At 38.8% G+C, this 23,958-nt stretch overlaps 1 protein-coding gene across 13 annotated transcripts in view; it reads right to left on the minus strand.

The window, feature by feature from the left end:
* Positions 1-23,958, minus strand: part of cacna1g (calcium channel, voltage-dependent, T type, alpha 1G subunit) — a 365,011-nt gene that overhangs the window by 176,757 nt on the left and 164,296 nt on the right. For 10 of the 13 annotated variants that reach the window (XM_061908853.1, XM_061908851.1, XM_061908849.1 and 7 more), the window contains exons 9-13: positions 22,980-23,131; positions 18,991-19,176; positions 14,865-14,979; positions 11,178-11,333; positions 2,778-2,843 (exon numbers count right to left, since the gene is read on the minus strand). In XM_061908853.1, the coding sequence (XP_061764837.1) occupies positions 2,778-2,843; positions 11,178-11,333; positions 14,865-14,979; positions 18,991-19,176; positions 22,980-23,131 (675 nt within the window). The remainder of the gene's footprint in view (positions 1-2,777; positions 2,844-11,177; positions 11,334-14,864; positions 14,980-18,990; positions 19,177-22,979; positions 23,132-23,958) is intronic. The other 3 variants (XM_061908861.1, XM_061908854.1, XM_061908860.1) reach the window with 1 other exon arrangement.

Consider the following 23,958-nt stretch of genomic DNA (forward strand, 5'->3'; position numbering starts at 1 on the left):
AGTGTTTTAGCACTCAGTTGTTACTTTCAAAGCCACTCAGAGCAATCATTCACTGCCTTGGTTAGATCTAACAGCAGGGACAGCATGAGGGAAGCCAAGGGTGGACCACTTTGAGATGTCACATGTCTTCTGGCCAGCAGCCATATTGGAGGTCATCTGTTTTTTGGCACACGCTACTTGCATTTTTTTATGCTGCAATTGATTGTTTCAGAGTCCCCTTAAAATGCACCAGACTGATATATGTTCCCATTTAATTTATACAATTGTAGTTAAGTGAATAGTAGTTACTTTCTGGCTTGTGCAGCCCTTTGAGACATCTGTGATTAAGGCCTATATAAGTAAACTTTAATTGATTGATTGATTAAATGTTACTCAGCAATAACGGAAAAGTACAAAATTTGCTCACGTAGTTATTCAAAGTTTTGTAGTACTAGTACAGCCGTTTATTTTGAACATGCTACAAAGTTACATCAGAATATATAGCTTGTTTGCAGTTTAAAATACATGTCCGACAGGGAGTAGGAAGAATCAAAAGTATATGTACTTAAGTAGCCCTTCTTCATATGACAGCAATTACTAATACATTACTTTACTGTACTTCCTTTCCTTTGATCACAACTAGGATAGGAACATCAGCCCCAGACTAAAGCCTCTTCTGGTGTCCTGCAATACTGTTGTAATCCTCTACTGCAAGACTATTAAACTAAATTGTTTGGGGGCCATAATTTCAGAGAGCTAAAGCCTGGGGGGCATACTTCTCCTTTTTAATCTTCTGTACCTTAGAACCGCAGTCCTCTAAACCAGTGGTTCTCAACCTTTTTTCAGTGATGTACCCCCTGTGAACATTTATTTAATTCAAGTACCCCCTAATCAGAGCAAAGCATTTTTGGTTGAAAAAAAAAGAGATACAGAAGTAAAATACAGCACTATGTCATCAGTTTCTCATTTATTAGATAGTATAGCAGTGCAAAAATATTTCTAATTTGTAGTGGTCTTTCTTTAACTATTTGGAAAAAAAAAGGTATAAAAATAACTAAAAACCTGTTGAAAAATAAACAAGTCGTTCAATTATAAATAAAGATTTCTACATATAGAAGTAATCATCAACTTAAAGTACCCTCTTTGGGGATTGTAATAGAGATCCATCTGGATTCATGAACTTAATTCTAAACATTTCTTCACAAAAAAATAAATATTTAACATCAATATTTATGGAACATGTCCACAAAAAATCTAGCTGTCAACATTGAATATGCCATTGTTGTAGTTTTTTTCACAGTTTATGAACTTACATTCATTTTTTGTTGAAGTATTATTCAATAAATCTATTTATAAATGAGTTTTTAATTGTTGCTATTTTTAGAATATTTTTCAAAAATCTCACGTACCCCTTGGCATACCTTCAAGTACCCCCAGGGGTACACGTACCCCCATTTGAGAACCACAGCTCTAAACATTTAATTTTTGGTATTTTTGTTTTGGCAAAAACTCTGGGAAAAATGCTTTTAGACTTAAAGACTTAGACTTCCTTTTACTGTCATTCAAATTTGAACTTTACAGTACAGATAAGACATTCTGTCGCATTAGCTCGTTGTAGTGCAGGATAAAAGAGCAATATGGTGCAGATATAAATACATAGATTACTGTACAGATAAATATACTGCACATTTCCATATACATTCACGTTTATGGATGTATGTTATATTGTCTTTATATTCCAGTATGTTTATTCCAGTAATTTTGGGGGGAATTGAGGGGATTATTATGATTTGTTCAAGAGTCTGATGGTCCGAGGGAAGAAACAGTTACAGAGGCTGCTACGGAGGCTACAGAACCTCTTTCTAGTGTCCAGCAGTGGGAGTGTAAACAAAGCTTTACGGTAAAAAGCTCTATTGCCAGAATTTTACTGTACAATTTATGGGGGGCATTACACTGAATAAACTGAAAAATGAAATCACTGTTTTTTTACAGTAAAATTCTGACGACTGAGCTGCCTGTTTATTGTAAAATCTACAATTTTTTACAGCGTATACAATAAGAATGTACAGCGGTTTTTTAGAAGCTACTGCACAAAAAGGTAGTCAAATATCATTTGTGCTCGTGTTTTTCAGGAATCTGCTGCAAAAATGTTAGTCCCTCACAAGTTTTTGGAACTGAAATAAATGGGGGCGGTCTGGTGTTATTCACGCACCTGATTTAGCTTATGGGCCGCCAGTTGAATAGCACCGCTGTACTGTATAATACTGGTGGCAGTACACCTGAGAAGCATTCTGTTAATAATATATTTTTTTTTCAGAATTAGGGGTAATTAGTTTGTATGACTTGACATATTATTATTGTTATTATTATTAAAAACAGTACTTAAGCAATTAATCAATTATTCAGCCCCATGTGCATGTTATCTGGTAATGTCTATGTTTGCTGTCAGGCAAATGTTTCATTTGCATGCCACCTCTGTAATAGCATTTCTGAACATTGGCCAACAATTCCTGTTCTTTCCTAACATAATTACCTCACATGATTTCAGTGGCCTAATAGCATCAGCAGCAGCTGTTCTAATCGCTTGATCTTCATACTGCAGAGTTTATTTTTTGAGGATATGAGTATTTTCTGCAGTGGACCATCAGGCTGTGGTTTTTGAAAGACATATGACAGAGCTCCAAAGTCTCAGTGGGGAAAGATGGAGGGCAAAGTAAAAAGGGAAGGATCGAGGGGAGGGCTGTTAGTAGAATAAGTGCAGGGAAATGGGCGGAGCTGGCATGCTATACCGTACATACCCCTGCGTCTACAGGCAGCTGAATTAGACTCGGTTGGGCATGCAAATCCTCCCGCTTGGTCACTTCCTGCAGTGGAAGTGTTTGGTGCAGCCGGACAGAGGAAAAAAGCATAGAAGTGAGAGGCACCAAGAGCAGATGCAAAAGTTCAAGGTCACATTCTGAGGTCACCATGCAACATGTCACAGCCAATTTCCTGTCCCAGTCCATGGTAGCTGTATCAGCTGCACTCCAAGATAATCAGCAGCCTCAGTAACAGGAGCGCAACAAGGTCAGTGAGTCAAACTGAAGAGCGCAGGCATATTGTTTTTGTTTTTGTTCTGAAAACAACCACGGCGTGTAATCCTTACAAACGAGGTTAGTGACTTTGCAGCACAGTATTGTTCAGTACATGCTCAGTACACATGAAGGTTTCAAGTAGATGTGCTTGCACGTGTACAATTTGGGAGACCCCTGCACTTTGCTATGTGGCGTAATTCTTACATGGCGAAAAAACACAAATAACATGCCTCTTTTTGGACACAAAAAACCATACCCACACACAAGGATGTTATCGAGAAAGTTAAAAACATGGGCTAGTGGAAGACTCCCACCCAAATTTCCCCTCATCCATCCATTTTCTACCATTTGTCCCTTTTGTATTTGCAGGGGGTGCTAGAGCCTATATCAGCTGCCTTCGGGCGGAAGGCGGGGTATACCCTGGACAAGTCGCCACCTCATTGCAGGGCCAACACAGATAGACAAACAACATTCACACTCACATTTACACCCATCCAACCATCCATGTTCTACTGCTTGTCCCTTTTGGGGTCGCAGGGGTGCTGGAGCCTATATCTGCTGCATTCAGGCGGAAGGCGGTTACACCCTGGACAAGTCGCCACCTCATCACAGAGCCAACACAGATAGACAGACAACATTCACACACTAGGACCAATTTAGTGTTGCCAATCAACCTATCCCCAGGTGCATGTCTTTGGAAGGGGGAGGAAGCCGGATTACCCGGAGGGCAGTGGTTCTCAAATGGGGGTACGCGTACCCCTGGGGGTACTTGAAGGTATGCCAAGGGATACGTGAGATTTTTAAAAAATATATTCTAAAAACAGAAACAATACAAAAACAATTTATAAATATATTTATTGAATAATACGTCAACAAAATATGAATGTAAGTTCATAAACTGTGAAAAGAAATATAATATTTAGTGTTTACAGCTAGATTTTTTGTGGACATGTTCCATAAGTATTGATGTTAAATATTTATTTTTTTGTGAAGAAATGTTTAGAATGCAGTTCATGAATCCAGATGGATCTCTATTACAATCCCCAAGAGGGCATTTTAAGTTGATGATTACTTCTATGTGTAGAAATCTTTATTTATAATTGAATCACTTGTTTATTTTTCAACAATTTTTTAGATATTTTTATTTCTTTTTTTCCCAAATAGTTAAAGAAAGATCACTACAAATGAGCAATATTTTGCTCTGTTGTACAATTTAATAAATCAGAAACTGATGACATAGTGCTGTATTTGACTTCTTTATCTCTTTTTTTCAACCAAAAATGTTTTGCTCCTATTAGGGAGAACTTGAATTAAATAAATGTTCACAGGGGGTACATCACTGAAAAAAGGTTGAGAACCACTGCCGTAGGGAACCCAGGCAGTCACGGGGAAGACATGCAAACTCCACACAGAAAAATCCCGAGCCCGGGGATCGAAGCTAGGACCTTCGTATTGTGAGGAAACGATCATTTAGTTGCTAAAATTATGACAAACCAGATGGATTTATCATCATCTCAGCAGCCTTCGGAAGAAATACGTAGTTAACATGTTTTGTAGGGGCAAATGAAAACAATAAATATAGCAACAGATAGCATGTGAAGTTACAGGTCAGGCCACACGGATATGGCCAAAATAATAATCACAAATAGTAAATTGTAATAACCACAATTATTCATTTTGTCAGGTAAAACATAGCGGTTCCCAAAAATCGGCAAATTACTTGCAGTAATGAGGTCTGAATGTGACGTCATCATGTAATATGTAATGAAACAGTCTAATAAAAGGGTAAAACAAAGGTTATCCATATGTTCATTATTCATATTAACATTTAATATTTTTTCTCATTACCAAAAAGAAACAGCCTCATCAATGCGGCAAAAATGTCATGATTATCATCCTATGCATATATAGAAAACAATTAATTCCCCCCGAAAACTCCATAGACTTACACAATTCAGAGGAATTACTATTTTGGCCTTTAAAAAAAAGATTTAGGAAATGTGCAGAATGTGTAGTGAGATACGCAAAAAATGAATTATGGTCGAAGAAACATCTGTTCAAGGATGGAGGACAATAATGTGACAGAGTGGGAGGAACATCTGTGTCAAACAAAATTTGCTATTTTTACATCATCGTGTCTGTGTCTTAATCCCAGAACAGTTGTCTCACATCATTCAAGAGCTCGTTTCCTAGCAACCCCAACAAGAAAGAGGAAAGTTTGTCAGATGAAAAATATACTTTCAAAGAGGGACGCGAAGTTGGGAAAAAAGGATGTGGAAAATACAAGACATCTCTGTGAGGATACAGAGGAGCAGTGGGAAGACAAGTTAATAGATCTACATTCACTTCTGTTATGTGCCTCCATTCAGTAATCTTTATAGTCCTATCTGCACAGCAGATGTATCAAATGCTAAGTAGAAGCACATTACAATACATCAGTAGACGGCTTGCTCTACCTTTTCAAATATTTGACTAATACACAAACAAAGGAAACTCTGCTCCTGTTCATCAGCACCAAAGATAAAATGTCATGTGTTCAACCCCCTGAAGCTTCGACCGATATTGTCAAGTCAATAGTGCTATCCCTCCATAGAAAGTCCCCACTGGTGGACAAGAAGAAAAATGTAATCTGGACCTTGAGCCAGATATTTTACTTACTGTTATGACACAAAACAAGTGGTACACTTGCCTGTGTCCTGGCTGCTAAGTACAATATGGCTAAGGTGACCAATACCATCAGAAAAAATAATATAAATAAATAATGAGCAGGTTTTGGTCTTTATCTGAAGCGATGCATCTTTGATATTTCACTTTCTCCTGCCATGCTTTGCTGATCACCCTCACTTTGCTCATCATCAAGTGGTTCCAGCCAATCAGTAGGAGGATTGTCAACATGGTCTTTCGCGTTGTCATTGATTTGATTTTTCTCTTCTTCTTCCCTAATCACATCCATCACACATCTTTGAAGGGTACATTAAAAAAAATGTATTTATATTTATGTTTGAATATGTAAGTATTAAAGGGGAACATTATCACCAGACCGATGTAAGCGTCAATATATACCTTGATGTTGCAGAAAAAATATAATTTTCAAACGATTTCCGAACTCTAAATGGGTGAATTTTGGCGAATTAAATGCCTTTCTGTTTATCGCTCTTTTGGCGATGACGTCAGATCGTGACGTCACCGAGGTAATACAGCCGCTATTTTCATTTTCAACACATTGCAAACACCGGGTCTCAGCTCGGTTATTTTCCGTTTTTTCGACTATTTTTTTTAACCTTGGAGACATCATGCCTCGCCGGTGTGTTGTCGGAGGGTGTAACAACACTAACAGGGAGGGATTCAAGTTCCACCACTGGCCCGAAGATGCGAAAGTGGCAAGAATTCTGCCGCCAGACCCCCATTAAATGTGCCGGAGTGTCTGCACATATTACCGGCGATGACAGACATGGCACAGACATGTACGGATAACCTGCAGATGCATTTGCAACGATAAAGTCAACGAAATCACAAAGGTGAGTTTTGTTGATGTTGTTGACTTATGCGCTTATCAGACATATTTGGTTGCGGCGTGACTGCCAGCTAATCGATGCTAACATGCTACGCTAATCGATGCTACAATGCTATTTACCGGTGGTGAATTTGCAACTATATTACGTTTCCTTCCACCCACATTTAATGCGAAAAAAACACTTACCAATCGACGGATTTAAGTTGCTCCAGTGTCACAAGATGCGAAAGTCCTGATAGATAGATGGATAGTACTTTATTGATCGTTTGGTCCGCACATTTTACCGGCGATGCTAACGCGGCTATTGGGCAATGCTATGGCTATGAATAGCGTCAATAGCTATTCGCTCAATAGCTTCAGTTTCTTCTTCTGAATCTGAGCTAATGTCGCTATATCTTGCTGTGCTATTCGCCATTGTTTGTTTACATTGGCAGCACTGTGTGACGTCAGAGGTAAATGGATAGTGTCTTCGCAGAGAGCGAAAAAAAGGCACTTTAAAGCTTTTTTTAGGGATATTCCGGGACCGGTAACATTTTGAAAAAAACTTCAAAAAATACAAGCCACTGGGAACTGATTTTTATTGTTTTTAACCCTTTTGAAATTGTGATAATGTTCCCCTTTAAATATCTATGGATGGGCACCTTACACATTTAAATCGATACGGGGACAACTCCCAGTACCCGGGAATCGATACCGGTACCAATTTACAGTACTTTTGTGTGGGTTCATGTGTTAATTACCGTATTTTTCTGATTATAAGTCGCAGTTTTTTTCATAGTTTGGCCGGGGGTGCGACTTATACTATGGAGCGACTTATGTGTGAAATTATTTACACATTACCATAAAATATTAAATAATATTATTTATCTAATTCACATAAGAGACTAGGCGTATTTCAGTAATTGTCACACTCACACACACGTCAACCTATAAAAATTTGGCGGGGGCGGGTCATGGCAGAAGTGCATTGTGAAAAAAAAGATGCTACCTGCTACTACTTCCGTACTTATGAAAATTGATCATTTCAACATCGGCAGTTACTTATAAAAACTGAGCAGGGCTGAACAAAAATGGCACCGAAAAGGAAATAATATACTATAGGTTACAAGGCTGGAAGTAGTGAAATATGCAGCAGAAAACGGCAACCGAGCAGCAGAAAGAAAGTTTGGAGTAAGCGAGAAACTTGTAAGGGACTGGCGAAAAGCAGAGGCTACTCTTACTGAAATGAAGAAAACTAAAAAAGCTAATCGCGGGCTAAAAGCGCAAGGAACAAATTCACAAATGGGTGCTTGAAAATTGCCTTTCAAATATCTATTCTTGGTGTTGGATTTTATCAAATAAAAATGTCCCCAAAAAATGCGACTTATACTCTAGTGCAAATTATTTATGTTTTTTTCCTTCTTTATTATGCATTTTCGGACGGTGCTACATATACTCTGGAGCGATTTATAATCCAAAAAATACGGTACTGTTCTTTTGTTGGGTAATAACATCTAATTTTTTCAATACAAATAAGAATGATTTGATAACAAGTGAGGTGTCTATCTTCATCTGCTGTTATATTTATTTTCTTACACTTCCGAGTCTCATTTGCAAGTATTATAGAAGAGACTTTGCAAGCAGTTTTAAGACGCTAGATGCACAAGAGTATAAAGTACGGTGTGTTGCCTAGCTAAGAACTACCATATTTTCTGGATCATGGGGCGCACTGGATTAAAAGGCGCACTAACAGGTCTGTTCAAGTGTATTTTCATAGAAAATGCGCACCGGATTATAAAACGCAATAAGGGTGTCACATGTTTTCAACATTTAAAACACTTATTTGTGGTCTAGATAACATGTACTGGTTGTTCTTTGGTCAAAATTTTGCAAAGATTATGTTTTACAGATCATCTTCAAGTCCTTTTCTGATGCGCCTTTTGTGGGTGGTCTTATTTTAGAGGCTCCGCTTTGACAGCGTCTTTTCCCCATCATCTTTGTTGTAGTTTTGAGCACTTTCATAGCGAGTCTACTGACGGACATACGTTTGAACTTTACGCTATTTTGTATTAGAGATGGCAACAACAGAGTACAAATGCCCCACATTGAGAGGATAGAGAAAAAAGAAGAAGCTTATTTTCTTACGGCGTCAGTGTGGACTATAATGGCGGAAGCGCACACATTTTTGAGAATTATGCAGATCCCAAATGCACATTAGTTTGTACCAATAATTTGTATTCGGACACGTGACTTTTGAACGGACATGAACAAAGTGGTGGGCCACCAAACCAAGAAAACAGAGTGCAAACTATTTAAGTACGCAAGGGGCTTAGATCTTACCAATAAAAGTAAATACGAGTAAAAATGCAAACTCAAAATAAGATTTGTCTAGTGATCTCACAAATTAATTCCCAAACATATTGAACTATCTTGTGCTCCAGACATCAATCTACACAACAAAACTGATGGCAACTTGGAAAAGCATGGAGGTCTACAACTTCTTTGTGTGTGGCTCGGTCGAGGAAATTGGTAGCAAGACTCTCCCGGATAAATATGCATTGTTTTTGCTGGGGTAAAGTTGCATTTCATGATTTCAATTTGTGTCATGTTTGTGTCCTGCCCTTGCTGTTGCACGTGCCGTTTACGAGTAGCGTATTTTTTCCATCTTTATCAAAATATAACTACAGATGTCAACATTGTTTCTGTGCTGAAAGCTTCAGTTATGATTGCTGTCTTTAGAAAAAGCTTACATAATTTAGGTTTTGCTCAGATTTGCTTTCTTTTATTTACACTCGCAAAGTTGAAGCTTTACTGAACACATAACAAACATGTGTTTTGAGGACTACAAATATTAAGATAAATACTTCAATGGGAAGTATTAATTTTAAAAGCATTTCAAACAAAGATTTAATGAAGTGATCACGAAAAACTTGTGCGTTCTTCGACTCTGCCATCTTCGACTTGGTGTTCTCGTATTTTTATTTTTTTGTAAAATCATGACATCTTCCGCCCTTCTTGACCTCTCAAAGAACACTGAAGGAACATTTATCCTTTGTGTGATTTGAGCAGCTCGAACCGGCGAAAAGAATGCAAGCACTGGGCATTTTGTCTTCGAGAAAGGCAAAATGCTGCCGAGAATGATAGGACAATAGTTGCTTGCGAGCCCACCACTTCGAGCCTCGCATAGTTAACGAGCCGAACCTGACGTCAGGTGAATACAACCTATAGGTGGTTTTGCATTATATTTTTTTAAAAATGCCTGATAATATGTCTCCTATAGTAGGTGCCAATTTGGGATCCTTCCATAATAATACCCCTACGTTGAAGCACAGTACGTATGACTACGGTAGCCATAATGCGGCAACAATTCATCAAACGGTGCGGCATTGTAGCTTATCAAAATGGTACTAAAACATTTTGACAAATTCCTGAGCGCCATGTGTAATGTAGTGTATTTTCAGTTAAAAAACATAAAAGTTTTGGGCTTGCATCGCCAGCATCATTTATTGAACAGGCGTCAACTTGCAATCATACCGCAGCTCTTATGTGTGACTGCCATCTGCTGGTCAGACTTACACATTACACCTTGTAACAAAAACATTGCTACAAGGTCGGTAAACACTACCAGAATTAAGACGTACATCAGGTGCTAAGAGTTTTAAGGCGAACTGTCGATTTTTGAGAAAATTAAAGGAGTTTAAGTGCGCCTTGCAGTCCAAAAAATATGGTAGTCTTTGCTATGAAGTTTGATGTGCCAGTCTAGTCCTTTGTGGTACCCTACAAAGTGTTTATACTGTAAGTATCATACTTATTACACTCCAGCTGTTTGATTATAACACACATCTTAGTAGTTTTTTTTATTTTTTTACCAAATTTGGAGGTGTTAAATCGCCATGTCAAATCGTTAATCAGTAACATGTATATGGCAAATCTAATTTAATTTAGCATGAAGTTAGCACATTTAAAAAAAAGTCAAGCATTACTTTACGTTTGAGCTTTTTTACTTGCTTTGCTGGCATTGAAAATTGCAACATTACTTAGAGGCCTAGACTTTGGCGAGTGCTTCTTGAGTGCTTGTTTACCCTCCAAGTACTTGAGCCAATGTTTAGTCTGCGAGCGGACATGACGTCGCAACAAAAGTATTGGGGTAGGGTTTCATTTTACATGAAACGATAAAAGGTGGTACCGAGGGAATTTGGTCGGTGCCCATAAAAGTACCATCTATTGTCGAGCACAAACTTGGATTTTTGTTCTATAACAACAATAGCGAATAACAAAATAACCTTGATGAAAACTTAAATAATGGAAAATTTGTACTTGGAAAAAGTCAGGAATATAAAATGCTATGAGCGACTGGTGAACAGCATTCATGAATGTCTTTTTGTCTGTGTATTAAAAAAAAGATTGTATGTATGTAATTGTAAAATAGAATTTGTTTGACAAATAAAATATCAAAATCAATTTTCTTTTTTGTGCTGCTGTAAAGAAACATTGTTAGGGCATCAAATCAAATGAAAGGACAATCAATTAACTATTTAGAGTAAGATGAAGAAACTCATACGAATGATTTTTACACATCTCCTCACGGTCACTTTGAATGAGTAATTTATTTGTGAGAAGCCTCACTTTACCTCAGTTTGGAAACCTTCAACCAAGATGGCCACCAGCAGGTTGAATAGAACGTAGTTGCCGAAGGTCATGAGGGCAATGAAGTAGAGAGCTGCGACAGGAGATGTGGACGCCATTCCGTTATACAGCACCTTGTTCCAGTCTTCTTGTGTTAGTATCTAGAAGAGAGGACCAGCAATCGACAGCTGTTGCACAACCTGGGTTCTGTTTTATGCGGTCACTACATTTTGAGCTCAGTTAATGCTGCAGGTTCTACACATATGTCTATCTTAAAAAACAACACACAAAGCTAGCTCAGGCCCTGGTGGGGTGACGGTTCATGCTGCTGCCTTTCGAACGGATGGGCACGGCCCGAGGGTTTGATTCCCTGATAAATAGGAGGTTTCAGTGTTGCCAACTCCTCAGTAAGGAAAGTTATAAAATTGGCTGACCCAAAAGTCCCTGTATGATGTCATCATTTAATTTGCATAAGTGATTGCAATGGAAGCTGCAGGAGAGAGGAATAATGTGATGGAGATAAAATGTAATAACAACTTAAAAAAGTATATGTATTATTAGAACAGCATATTAACATTCTTCATTTAATTCTTGTTTTTTTTGTATTTTATTTGAATACATTTTGTTCTGCATTGTTGAATGCTAAAGTATCAAAAATGATCAAAAAACTGGAGGGTTGTGACAGTCAAAAATCTATTGACTGGCTCATTAACATGAACGATGGGTTGGGACCTTGCAGGGATTTGACATGACAGTGAAGAAGCGTTCATACATTGCTCTGTAAACCGAGGCGAAAAAATCCATCCATCCATCCATCCATCTTCTTCCGCTTATCCGAGGTCGGGTCGCGGGGGCAGCAGCCTAAGCAGGGAAGCCCAGACTTCCCTCTCCCCAGCCATTTCGTCTAGCTCTTCCCGTGGGATCCCGAGGCGTTCCCAGGCCAGCAGGGAGACATAGTCTTCCCAACGTGTCCTGGGTCTTCCCCGAGGCCTCCTACCGGTTGGACGTGCCCTATACACCTCCCTCGGGAGGCGTTCGGGTGGCATCCTGACCAGATGCCCGAACCACCTCATCTGGCTCCTCTCGATGTGGAGGAGCAGCGGCTTTACTTTGAGTTCCTCCCGGATGACAGAGCTTCTCACCCTATCTCTAAGGGAGAGACCCGCCACACGGCGGAGGAAACTCATTTCGGCCGCTTGTACCCGTGATCTTATCCTTTCGGTCATGACCCAAAGCTCATGACCATAGGTGAGGATGGGAACGTAGATCGACCGGTAAATTGAGAGCTTTGCCTTCCGGCTCAGCTCCTTCTTCACCACAACGGATCGGTACAACGTCCGCATTACTGAAGACGCCGCACTGATCCGCCTGTCGATCTCACGATCCACTCTTCCCCCACTCGTGAACAAGACTCCTAGGTACTTGAACTCCTCCACTTGGGGCAGGGTCTCCTCCCCAACCCGGAGATGGCACTCCACCCTTTTCCGGGAGAGAACCATGGACTCGGATTTGGAGGTGCTGATTCTCATTCCGGCCGCTTCACACTCGGCTGCGAACCGATCCAGTGAGAGCTGAAGATCCCGGCCAGATGAAGCCAACAGGACCACATCGTCTGCAAAAAGCAGAGACCTAATCCCGCGGCCACCAAACCGGAACCCCTCAATGCCTTGACTGCGCCTAGAAATTCTGTCCATAAAAGTTATGAACAGAATCGGTGACAAAGGGCAGCCTTGGCGGAGTCCAACCCTCACTGGAAACGTGTCCGACTTACTGCCAGCAATGCGGACCAAGCTCTGACACTGATCGTACAGGGATCGGACTGCCATAATAAGACAGTCCGATACCCCATACTCTCTGAGTACTCCCCACAGGACTTCCCGAGGGACACGGTCGAATGCCTTCTCCAAGTCCACAAGGCACATGTAGACTGGTTGGGCAAACTCCCACGCACCCTCAAGAACCCTGCCGAGAGTATAGAGCTGGTCCACAGTTCCACGATCAGGACGAAAACCACACTGTTCCTCCTGAATCCGAGGTTCAACTATCCGGCGTAGCCTCCTCTCCAGTACACCTGAATAAACCTTACCGGGAAGGCTGAGGAGTGTGATCCCACGATAGTTGGAACACACCCTCCGGTCCCCCTTCTTAAAAAGAGGGACCACCACCCCGGTCTGCCAATCCAGAGGTAAAAAATCCATCCATCCATCCATTTTCTACCGCTTATTCCCTTTCGGGGTCGCGGGGGGCGCTGGCGCCTATCTCAGCTACAATCGGGCGGAAGGCGGGGTACACCCTGGACAAGTCGCCACCTCATCGCAGGGCCAACACAGATAGACAGACAACATTCACACTCACATTCACACACTAGGGCCAATTTAGTGTTGCCAATCAACCTATCCCCAGGTGCATGTCTTTGGAAGTGGGAGGAAGCCGGAGTACCCGGAGGGAACCCACGCATTCACGGGGAGAACATGCAAACTCCACACAGAAAGATCCCGAGCCTGGATTTGAACCCAGGACTGCAGGACCTTCGTATTGTGAGGCAGACGCACTAACCCCTCTGCCACCGTGAGGTAAAAAAACAACATTTAATTTGCAGTCTGCGCGCAAAATGCGGTGGGTTTTCTCTCTGCTCCAACTGCAGCTGGGACTTCTGCGCAAGGCTACTGTCAACCTGACCACCTCACGGCAGCACCCCCTGCTAAGTAAGGACTGTAGACTTATGTGTGTTTTTATATCTCCAAACTTCTGAAAAAGCCGCTAGATTTTTCGCTAGTCGGTTTTGAAGAAAAAAAAAGGCGCTAAGAGGAATCAAGTAGCCAAGTTGGCAAAACTGGGAGGGTTAAAATTACAATATCGCTAATACTTGGCGAAGAGCATCCCGAGTAAAAACTAAGGCAAATCAAACATACAGTTGACTCACTGTGGTGAAACCTGAAAAAAAATTAAAAGACAGTTGGGAGTAGGCCAAACAAATCATTTGTAGCTACCTTCTTATTGTTAATATACATATATATATATATATATATATATATATATATATATATATATATATATATATATATATATATTATTTTAGTATTGTTTAAAAAAAGAAAAAACAGAGTTAAAAAGTCCAAATAACCTTTTGTGAAATGTTTTTCTTACATATCGATTTAGAATAAATTTGGTTTAATAAATCACCTAATATTATTTTTTTTCAATGTATATATTATAATCCATCTAATCATAATAATGTTATTTATCTTGGGCTGCGCTTCTGTGACTTGCCTCTACACTTGACATAATTAAACCAATACTTTACCTACTGTATTATCCATAGCATAATGACAATGACATGATGATACCTAAATTATTATATCATTTGTTATTCCATTGAATTATTAACAGTGACAAATACTATTCATAGGTTATGCAGAGATAATGAAATGAAGATTCTGGGTAGATTGTGCTGAAAGATGACATGACACAAGACACAAGCCTATGAGGTCCATGTGTCATTCGTGGAAACACAATTTAGTTTTGAGGAAGATTGCTGGGAGAGAATAAACTATTTTAGGGAGAAATTGTCTCAGCATCCTGAGACTAGTTTTAGTCAAAATAACTCACATAGCCACCGTAGCAAATTTGAAACTTATAAGTTTATATGAACTTTTAAGTGTATTAGATTTCCAGAGGGGGTTAATACTCACTTGGAAAACAGTTACAATGGCCCACAGAAGCGAGTCAAAGTTTTTCCTATCAGGCAGAGTGTCTCCATCCCGCTCTGAACCGAACTTACAACCAAAGAGATGCATCCCCAGAATACTGAAAGGAGAGAAGACAGCAAACAGAGGAGGGACTATTAATGTCAAGTTAGTATAATACTGTGCAGAGAGAAGACTTGTAATATTTGGCTAGTGTTGCCTGCAACATTCTGAACACTCATTGGCTCAGAATCCCCAGGTTGTCAATACATATCCCTTTCCATCATGTAGATTAGCACTATACAATATATGCAAAGCTAACTGATCTTGTCATTGTGTCTACTCCATACAGTCGGCAAGTGTAAATATGGCACAGTATGCTCAATAGTTACTACACTATACTTTTTTTTTATAATGTAAGGAAATACAATAAAGGATTGGTATTGATATTTCAACCTTAAAAGGGAACTGCATTTTTCATCATTCATAATCCTTATGTAAGACAAGAACATATGAATATATATATATATATATATATATATATATATATATATATATATATATATATATATATATATATATATATATATATATATATATATATATATATATATATATTAGGGTTGTCCCGATCCGATATTTAGAATCGGATCGGCCGCCGATATTTGCCAAAAAATGCGTATAAGGCAAGGCATGGGAAAATGCTGATCCAGATCCATTTTTTAAAAAGATGCCGGTCCGTGTTTTCCAACGCACCGATTCAAATAATACATTCCACTCTTCTGCTCCTCCCTATGCTCCGTTCCGCATTTTCCAGCACATCTTCAACACATCCACAGGTCTCTGTTCTAACCATTAAGATGGCCGTGTGAATTAAAAATTACGGTAAAAATGTCAGCTGTGTGGGATTATTTTACCCTACAAAACGAACAATATGAAGAGGTGGAGTGCAAAACATGCCACAATAAAGTCAAGTGTGGTGGTAAAGACGTTTTAATGACTCTTGAGAGTGAGAAGCTTTTTAGCACTCATCATTGATGAACACAGGAGCAGGCTGACACCTGAGCATCTTGAAGTGCTCGTCTTTGTTAGAAAGAATCTCCCCATTATGCTTGGACTTCAATTGACTGACTGGGGCAAACAATTGAAAGGAATGCGTAGATCTTTTTTTTTTTTTAAAGTTTACACTTGTTCAAGAGCAAGTATTGATGCTGAGTTATAGACATTTTATCCCACTGAGGTTGTTTGTGTGTTTTGCTTTTTTTTATTAATGTTTACAGCATTATTTTCACTTTATAGTGTTCACTTATTTACTGTTTAATGATGCCATTTCTGTTTTGTTATGTATAATTTTTTCTATTTTGTGTTTATCCTTGAATACCAACTATTGTGTATTATTCAAACTCACCTAATTCAGCTGGCTAGTTGTTATCAAGAGTACTAAAACCCTTTTCAACATGAATCCGACAACTAAGTAGGCTAAATAACTTTAAACTTTAATACATGTTCGGATAGGCCAGTATCGGTATCGGATCGGAAGTGCAAAAAAAAATATCGGTATCGGACCTGAAGTGCAAAAACCTGGATTGGGACATCCAAATAAATTATATGTATATATATATATATATATATATATATATATATATATATATATATATATATATATATATATATATATATATATATATATATATATATATATATATATATATATATATATATATATATATATATATATATATATATATATATATATATATATATATATATATATAATATATATATATATATATATATATAGTGTTTATTTATGAGTTAGAATGCATAAACAAATAAATTATATATATATATATATATATATATACAGTATATATATATATATATATATATATATGTATATATATATATATATATATATATATATATATATATATATATATATATGTATATATATATATATATATATATATATATATATATATATATATATATATATATATATACAGTATATATGTATAATAAACACTAGCAAAAGTCAGCTAACGATGGAGCTGATGGGATTTGCCTATGATAAGCTCTAAAATCCTTCCAAACACTTCCAACAAGATTCTGTACATTTGCTTAAAGTGTACATATACAGTAATGTAGTAACAGGCACACTATATTGATCATTTTAAAACATACGACAGCGGATTAATTTCACAGACCCATCACAACGTCCGTTTTTCCCTTTCAACAACAACACTACTAATCATGACAGACTTCATGAAAGACAACTACTGCTTTGGTAGAAATGATGATCTAGAACCGTATTGTTTTGAGCCTGACTATAAGGACCATGATCTACAAAAATTTAGAAGCTGTGTGCAAAAACAGATTAAGCTTTAGTGAAACACTTAGGGCCTGGTTTACTAAAGAATCACGTGCAAACTTGATAGCACACGCAAAACAGATTAACGAAACGAGTGCAAGTGGATTGCGTTAAGTGACCAGAATAAGGGGTGCAATCCAATTTGCATCTGTGTCCTCATTAATATGCAAAATATATGCTGATAATCAAAACACCCACACTAATGGGAGAAGATGGTGCTAAAATAATTATAGGGCATGAGCAATGTGATTTATCAACACTCATCACCATTTTGCAAGCACTATTTTGAGTTTTATTTAGCACGTGTGGGAAAGACGTGAAAACTGACAGACAATGGACGGACAAGAATCCTCTGTCCTACGTGTGTGTGTGTGTGTGTGTGTGTGTGTGTGTGTGTGTGTGTGTGTGTGTGTGTGTGTGTGTGTGTGCAGAAATTAAAAAATATCAGACACATTGCCTTTCCTTATGTTTTATAATTGTATTGCTGCTGGTTGACTTTGGGGGCTGAATATAATGAAGTCAATTGATGCATTTTGTGTCTGCTGGCATTTTTTATTTAATGTCATCCATTTTTTAATTCCTTAAGCATCATGCAGCAGTATTGCAAAGTGCTAAACAACAAATAACAACTGTGAACATAATAAACCAAACACTTACTGACATCACTGGAGTGAAGATTTATGAGATGTCCGGAGGTGTCTTTCTTGCCCACTCTAAATTGAACATCAACGTCGACCAACTTTTCGGTTTGTTAACCAGGTGTGAGGCATTATTTATAATCTAAAACTAACTTTTACTAACTCAGAGGCGATGGGAGCTCACTGGGTCAATGTGTCAATATAGCATCTTTCTGTGATCATGACACCATTAAAAATAGTTTATCTGCATTAGCGCTTAAAATAACAATATCGCTAATACTTGGCGAATAATCAGGTCACGATATGTAAATGGCCTATTGTTGGCAGTTTTTGGATGTTTTTTAGAGACCTTTTTGGGTGGAATAGTGAACTCCCATTAGCTGAATTGTTAGCCACCTTGTAATGGCTGTATTTTACGACTGCATAAAAAAAGAAAAGCATATGTGTTTTTGTCTCACATAAGGACTGTAAATTATAAGCAAAATTCCCCCAAAAAGTGCAGTTCCCCTTTAACAACAAATGTAAGACAGGTAATTATGTAACAAAAGTTATTACTAAGGTAGTACGTTGCAGTTGAATAAAGGGAACCACAATACTACAAATATTAATTACAGTAATCAATTGCAACTTACTTTGCACATTAACTCTTCTGAACTGAGCTTTTATTTGATTTAGTTTGCTGTTTTACATTTTATTTGCACTACATGATCGCACTGTATTCTGATTTTTAATTTATATTATTTTCTATTAATATTTTCATATTAATCTATGCCATTTATAACCATGTCTATGTATGTCTTATTCTATTTAAATCATTATGTACATATATCCATCCATCCATTTTTTACCGCTTGTCCCTTTCAGGGTTGCGAGGGGTGGATGGATGGATCGATGAATGTACATACTTTAGTTCTTGTGGTACTCATTGAGTTAATTCTGGGTATTTGTGCCATCTCGCGAGTCTCATGAATGCTGGTATGATAATAAAGTTCTTTGAGTCCTTAGAATAAAAGACATCGTGTTAACTCGATACCTCTACAACTGTACATTTATTGTCGAAATCTATGGTGTACCTAATGTTATGATGAGTGAGTGTCTACGTTCTGCAGACACACAAACCTACCTGAAGATGAAGATGAAGAGCATGAGCAACATGCAGAAGGTGGCTACGTTGTCCATGGTCTTCATCAGCACCACCAGCTGCCTCTGCAGGGCTGGCATAAAACGGACCAGCTTCAGAACCCGCATGAGTCGGAAGGTCCTCAGCACAGAAAGACCGCCGCCCTGCTGGCCAACGATTTCCCACACACTGTTTGAAGAGTAGATGACACAAATGCATAGAATTTGAGTCAGAATCATTGTGAGATGCATCGGCTACTGTTCAATTATTGTTGTCCAATTCATACTGTGTGAAAAACTTGATATGTTCAGGTGTATATTCACTTTATAATATTTGTTTTCATTGCATGTAACCGATAAGTCAACAGAAGTATATGAACAGCTCTTGGTAGAATGCAGTTCACGTGTATAGTATTACCCCAGTAGCACCGTATTGTCAAATTATAATCAAGTTAGGAATAAAAACTCTTCTAGTGATCCAAAATATTTTCTTTTATAGTTTTCCATCCACTGATCACCAGGAGGTGATTTTATGTTCTAAAACTTACAGCCTTCAATATCAATGTGCCCCCTAATTTTTCATGTGGTTGAGCAAATGCACAAGCTCCTTAAGTGTTGAATGGAGCACACGTGAGCAACACCAGCAGCACACCTGTCCCAAACTTGACATCATAAAAAAATGAAATGTCTTATTTTTATAACCAAATGACAGCAGTCATTTCCATGAGATTATTTTCTGATATAGGTGATTTGGCCACTTACAATGAATATAACAAAACAATCTTCAAACATTTGGGTTCGGTACGTACCTCGGTTTAGAGGTCACGGTTCGGTTCATTTTACAGTAAGAAAACAAAAAAATATAAAATGTTTTGGTTATTTATTTACCAAATTTGTAAACAATGGCATAATATACATATACATACAGGGTCCATTGTCAGGGTTAATGTGGTCAACATATATAAAATAAAAAACTAAATAAGATAAGGCTCGGAATGGTTTCTTAACAAAACCTTTCTATATATAAAGTGCTTTTTTTGATTGATTTATTGATTGAGACTTTTATTAGTAGATTGCACTGTTCAGTACATATTCCGTACAATTGACCACTAAATGGTAACACCCCAATAAGTTTTTCAACTTGTTTAAGTTGGGGTCCACGTTAATCAACATTAAACTGCCTCAAGTTGTTGCTCAGAATAAATAAAATGACATGAGATAGGCACCAGCGTCCCCCGCGATCCCAAAGGGAATAAGCGGTAGGAAATGGATGGATGGATGGACAAAATGTTTCTTCTACATATAAAAAGTGCAACATTAAACCGTTTCAAGTCAACTCATCCTCAGTTTAACTTTTTTTTTTCCCCACCAGCCTGGCTAACTTGGCAGTAAGAGGATATATGGGCTCATTGCTCTTCCAACATAGAAGTGGGTCAAATTCTATTTGTTCTCCATTGTTGTATCGCGCAGCCAAAGTGTTCCCAAACGGGAGATCTTAACGAGGCAGGAGGGTATTCCAGCTCTGGCTTTTACATGTTGTCCTAGCCCGGTTGCTGCTAGCATGTCTACTCGTTCGGTACACCTCCGAACCGAACCGAGACCCCCGTACCGAAATGGTTCAATACAAATACACGTACCGTTACACCCCTACTATGTATGCATGTCTGCTTCGGAAGTCATTATTACCCCAATCAGAGGTTGCATTTAGTTCCCCTCACACATTCACATGTTGCACAATGAGATGATATGGTCCTGATGGTTTCATCTGGCCGGGATCTTCAGCTCTCACTGGATCGGTTCGCAGCCGAGTGTGTAGCGACTGGAATGAGAATCAGCACCTCCAAGTCCGAGTCCATGGTTCTCTCACGGAAAAGGGTGGAGTGCCATCCCCGGGTTGGGGAAGAGACCCTGCCCCAAGTGGAGGAGTTCAAATACCTAGGAGTCTTGTTCACGAGTGGGGGAAGAGTGGATCGTGAGATCGACAGGCAGATCAGTGCGGCGTCTTCAGTAATGCGGACGTTGTACATATCCGTTGTGTTGAAGAAGGAGCTGAGTCGAAAGGCAAAGCTCTCAAGTTACCGGTCGATCTACGTTCCCATCTTCACCTATGGTCATGAGCTTTGGGTCTTGACCGAAAGGATAAGATCATGGGTACAAGCGGCCGAAATGAATTTCCTCCGCCGGGTGGCGAGGCTCTCCCTTAGAGATAGGGTGAGAATCTCTGTCATCCGGGAGGAACTCAAAGTAAAGCTGCTGCTCCTCCACATCGAGAGGAGCCAGATGAGGTGGTTCGGGCATCTGGTCAGGATGCCACCCGAACGCCTCCCTCGGGAGGTGTTTAGGGCACGTCCAACCGGTAGGAGGCCACGGGGAAGACCCAGGACACGTTGGGAAGACTATGTCTCCCGGCTGGCCTGGGAACACCTCGAGATCCCCCGGGAGGAGCTGGACGAAGTGGCTGGGGAGAGGGAAGTCTGGGCTTCCCTGCTTAGGCTGCTGCCCCCGCGACCCGACCTCGGATAAGCAGAAGAAGATGGATGGATGGATGGATGGATGGACAATGAGATGCAACCATGGGATACAGTGTTTATTCCTGTAACTTTCTCTCTGTAAAATATATCATTCAATTTGTATTACTATTCATTTTATCTAGTAACAACATATTATGAATAATATCCATACATTGACATTCTTAATAAATGACGGTAGAAAAAGCATATATCTGTTTGGGGATGTACTGTTGGTGTGCAGTGGGTGTTGGTTTTACTTTAATAAGTTATAAGCATTCACCTCTCTTAACGCTGACACACTTTTAGCTATAACCTAACTAGCAAAACAGAGACGTGCATGCACAACATGCTGTTAATGACATTGATTGTCTGCGTGTGAGCTGCTTCATAGTGTAACGACCTGGCATTTAATGTTTATGCTGGTGTTGAGTTGTCTGACTTTTTGTGTGGCTGTATACACATCAGTGGCTGAGTCTAATGAGTGTGTGTGTGATGGGGCAAGTGAGAGAAGAGAGAGAGAGAGAGAGAGAGAGAGAGAGAGAGAGAGAGAGAGAGAGAGAGAGAGAGAGAGAGAGAGCGAGAGAGAGCGGCTGCTGTTGATGTGACAGATGACAGAGAGTTGGTTTTGGCCCGGCTTATACGGCAAAAATGAATAGCATAGCTACATAGTAGTTCATCGTTAGTTGGCGTGGTTACGGCCGGCAATAAATAGTTTTGCTCAATAAAGTGTCTCAGCAGACGTTACAATGATTCAACCGTCTTGACAACCATTGTTTTTTCTGTCGTGGTCGCTTGTTGTCACCTGTCACTCACGTAATTGCACTGCAAAATCCTACAGAATAAATGATGTGTTTATTTTTTTTAGAGTTTTGGTTGAATGTTATATTGTGAGCGGCATGGATTTGCTGTGCACAGAGGACACATGACGAGTGCCGCGCATTGGTCAAGATGCTTAAAAAATAATATACTACAATGTTATTAGGCGGTTAATTAGTTTTAATGGATAATTGTGGTTTTGTGCAATACATGATTTACAGTAACACCTTTTTATTAGTAGTCTGTTTCAACATCCATCCATCCATTTTCTACCGCTTATTGTAATTTGGGGTCACGAGGCTGCACTGGTGATCTCAACTACAATCGGGCGGAAGGCGGTTTACACCCTGGACAAGTCGCAACCTCATCACAGGGCCAAATCAGACAGACAATATTCACACTCACATTCACACACTAGGGCCAATTTAGTGTTGCCAATCAACCTATCCCCAGGTGCATGTCTTTGGAGGTGGGAGGAAGATGGAGTACGCGGAGGGAACCCACGCAATCACGGGGAGGACATTCAAACTGCACACAGAAAGATCCCGAGCCCGGGATTGAACCGTAAATAATTTTTGCGTAGTTTTTTTTCAATTTAGTTCACAGGTGGCAATAAGCAGTTAAGCTTCATAGTTAACACACAAAGACAGATGAGGGCTCCACCTACCTGATGACCACAATGATGCCGTCAAATATATTGTAGGGGTTCTTGATGTACCCAAAAGGCCCATAGACCAAAACCTTCAACAGCATCTCGAGGGAGAATAGGCTAGTGAACACAATGTTGCTGATCTCCAAGGCATTGGTCAGCTCATCAGGCTGGAGGGATAAAAAACATGGAGTTATTAGTACTTCATTAGATATACTTCATTTTTGCTGTGTGTTGTGCTTATTGGTACCTCAAAAAATGAATGCATCAAAATTCATAACATTTGGAAACAGATTAAGCAACTTTTATAACATCAAATTGGATACATTATTTTTTTAGTTTTAGGCTATGTTGGTTTATTGGTACTCAAAGGTAAACACTTGTTTTGCAGCCAGCAAGTTCAGAACATTCATTAAACATACAGGAAAATGTAAAATCTCAAATGTAAAATATAAAGAAATACCAATCACACAAAAAGCAATACAATGTAAAAGATAAGTTGTAAATTAGGCTTTCTACGGCTACATCTTGTGTATGTATGCATGCATGTGTATATGTATATAAGTACAGTTTATATGTAATGTCTATGTGTATATATTTGCGTTGCGTCAGCTTTTACTAATAATGACGAAGACAAACAAGGTCATGAAAACTTCCCACATCCTAAAATACATAATAAAGACAATTTCCATCAAAGAAAACAAACTAAAAAGTGTAATATTATGCTTTTATATATTTATTGTTCTATTTTCTTTGGTTATCCCTTGCACATGCTTCATGTTGATTTCATATATTGTTTACTTACAGTATTTTTGTTTCAATTTCGTAATTACTGTTTGAGAAGTATAGAGAAAAAAATATTCTACATATTTGTGCAAAAATGTTCCGAGACATGGCAATTTGTATGTTGTGATTGTTTGAATTGTATGCATCATATTGTTGTTGAAATAAAGAGATGTTTTTGGTTAGCTTGTTACGACATCATTTCTGGGGTTCA

Source organism: Nerophis ophidion, linkage group LG08, assembly GCF_033978795.1.
Source record: "Nerophis ophidion isolate RoL-2023_Sa linkage group LG08, RoL_Noph_v1.0, whole genome shotgun sequence".
Taxonomy (NCBI): domain Eukaryota; kingdom Metazoa; phylum Chordata; class Actinopteri; order Syngnathiformes; family Syngnathidae; genus Nerophis; species Nerophis ophidion.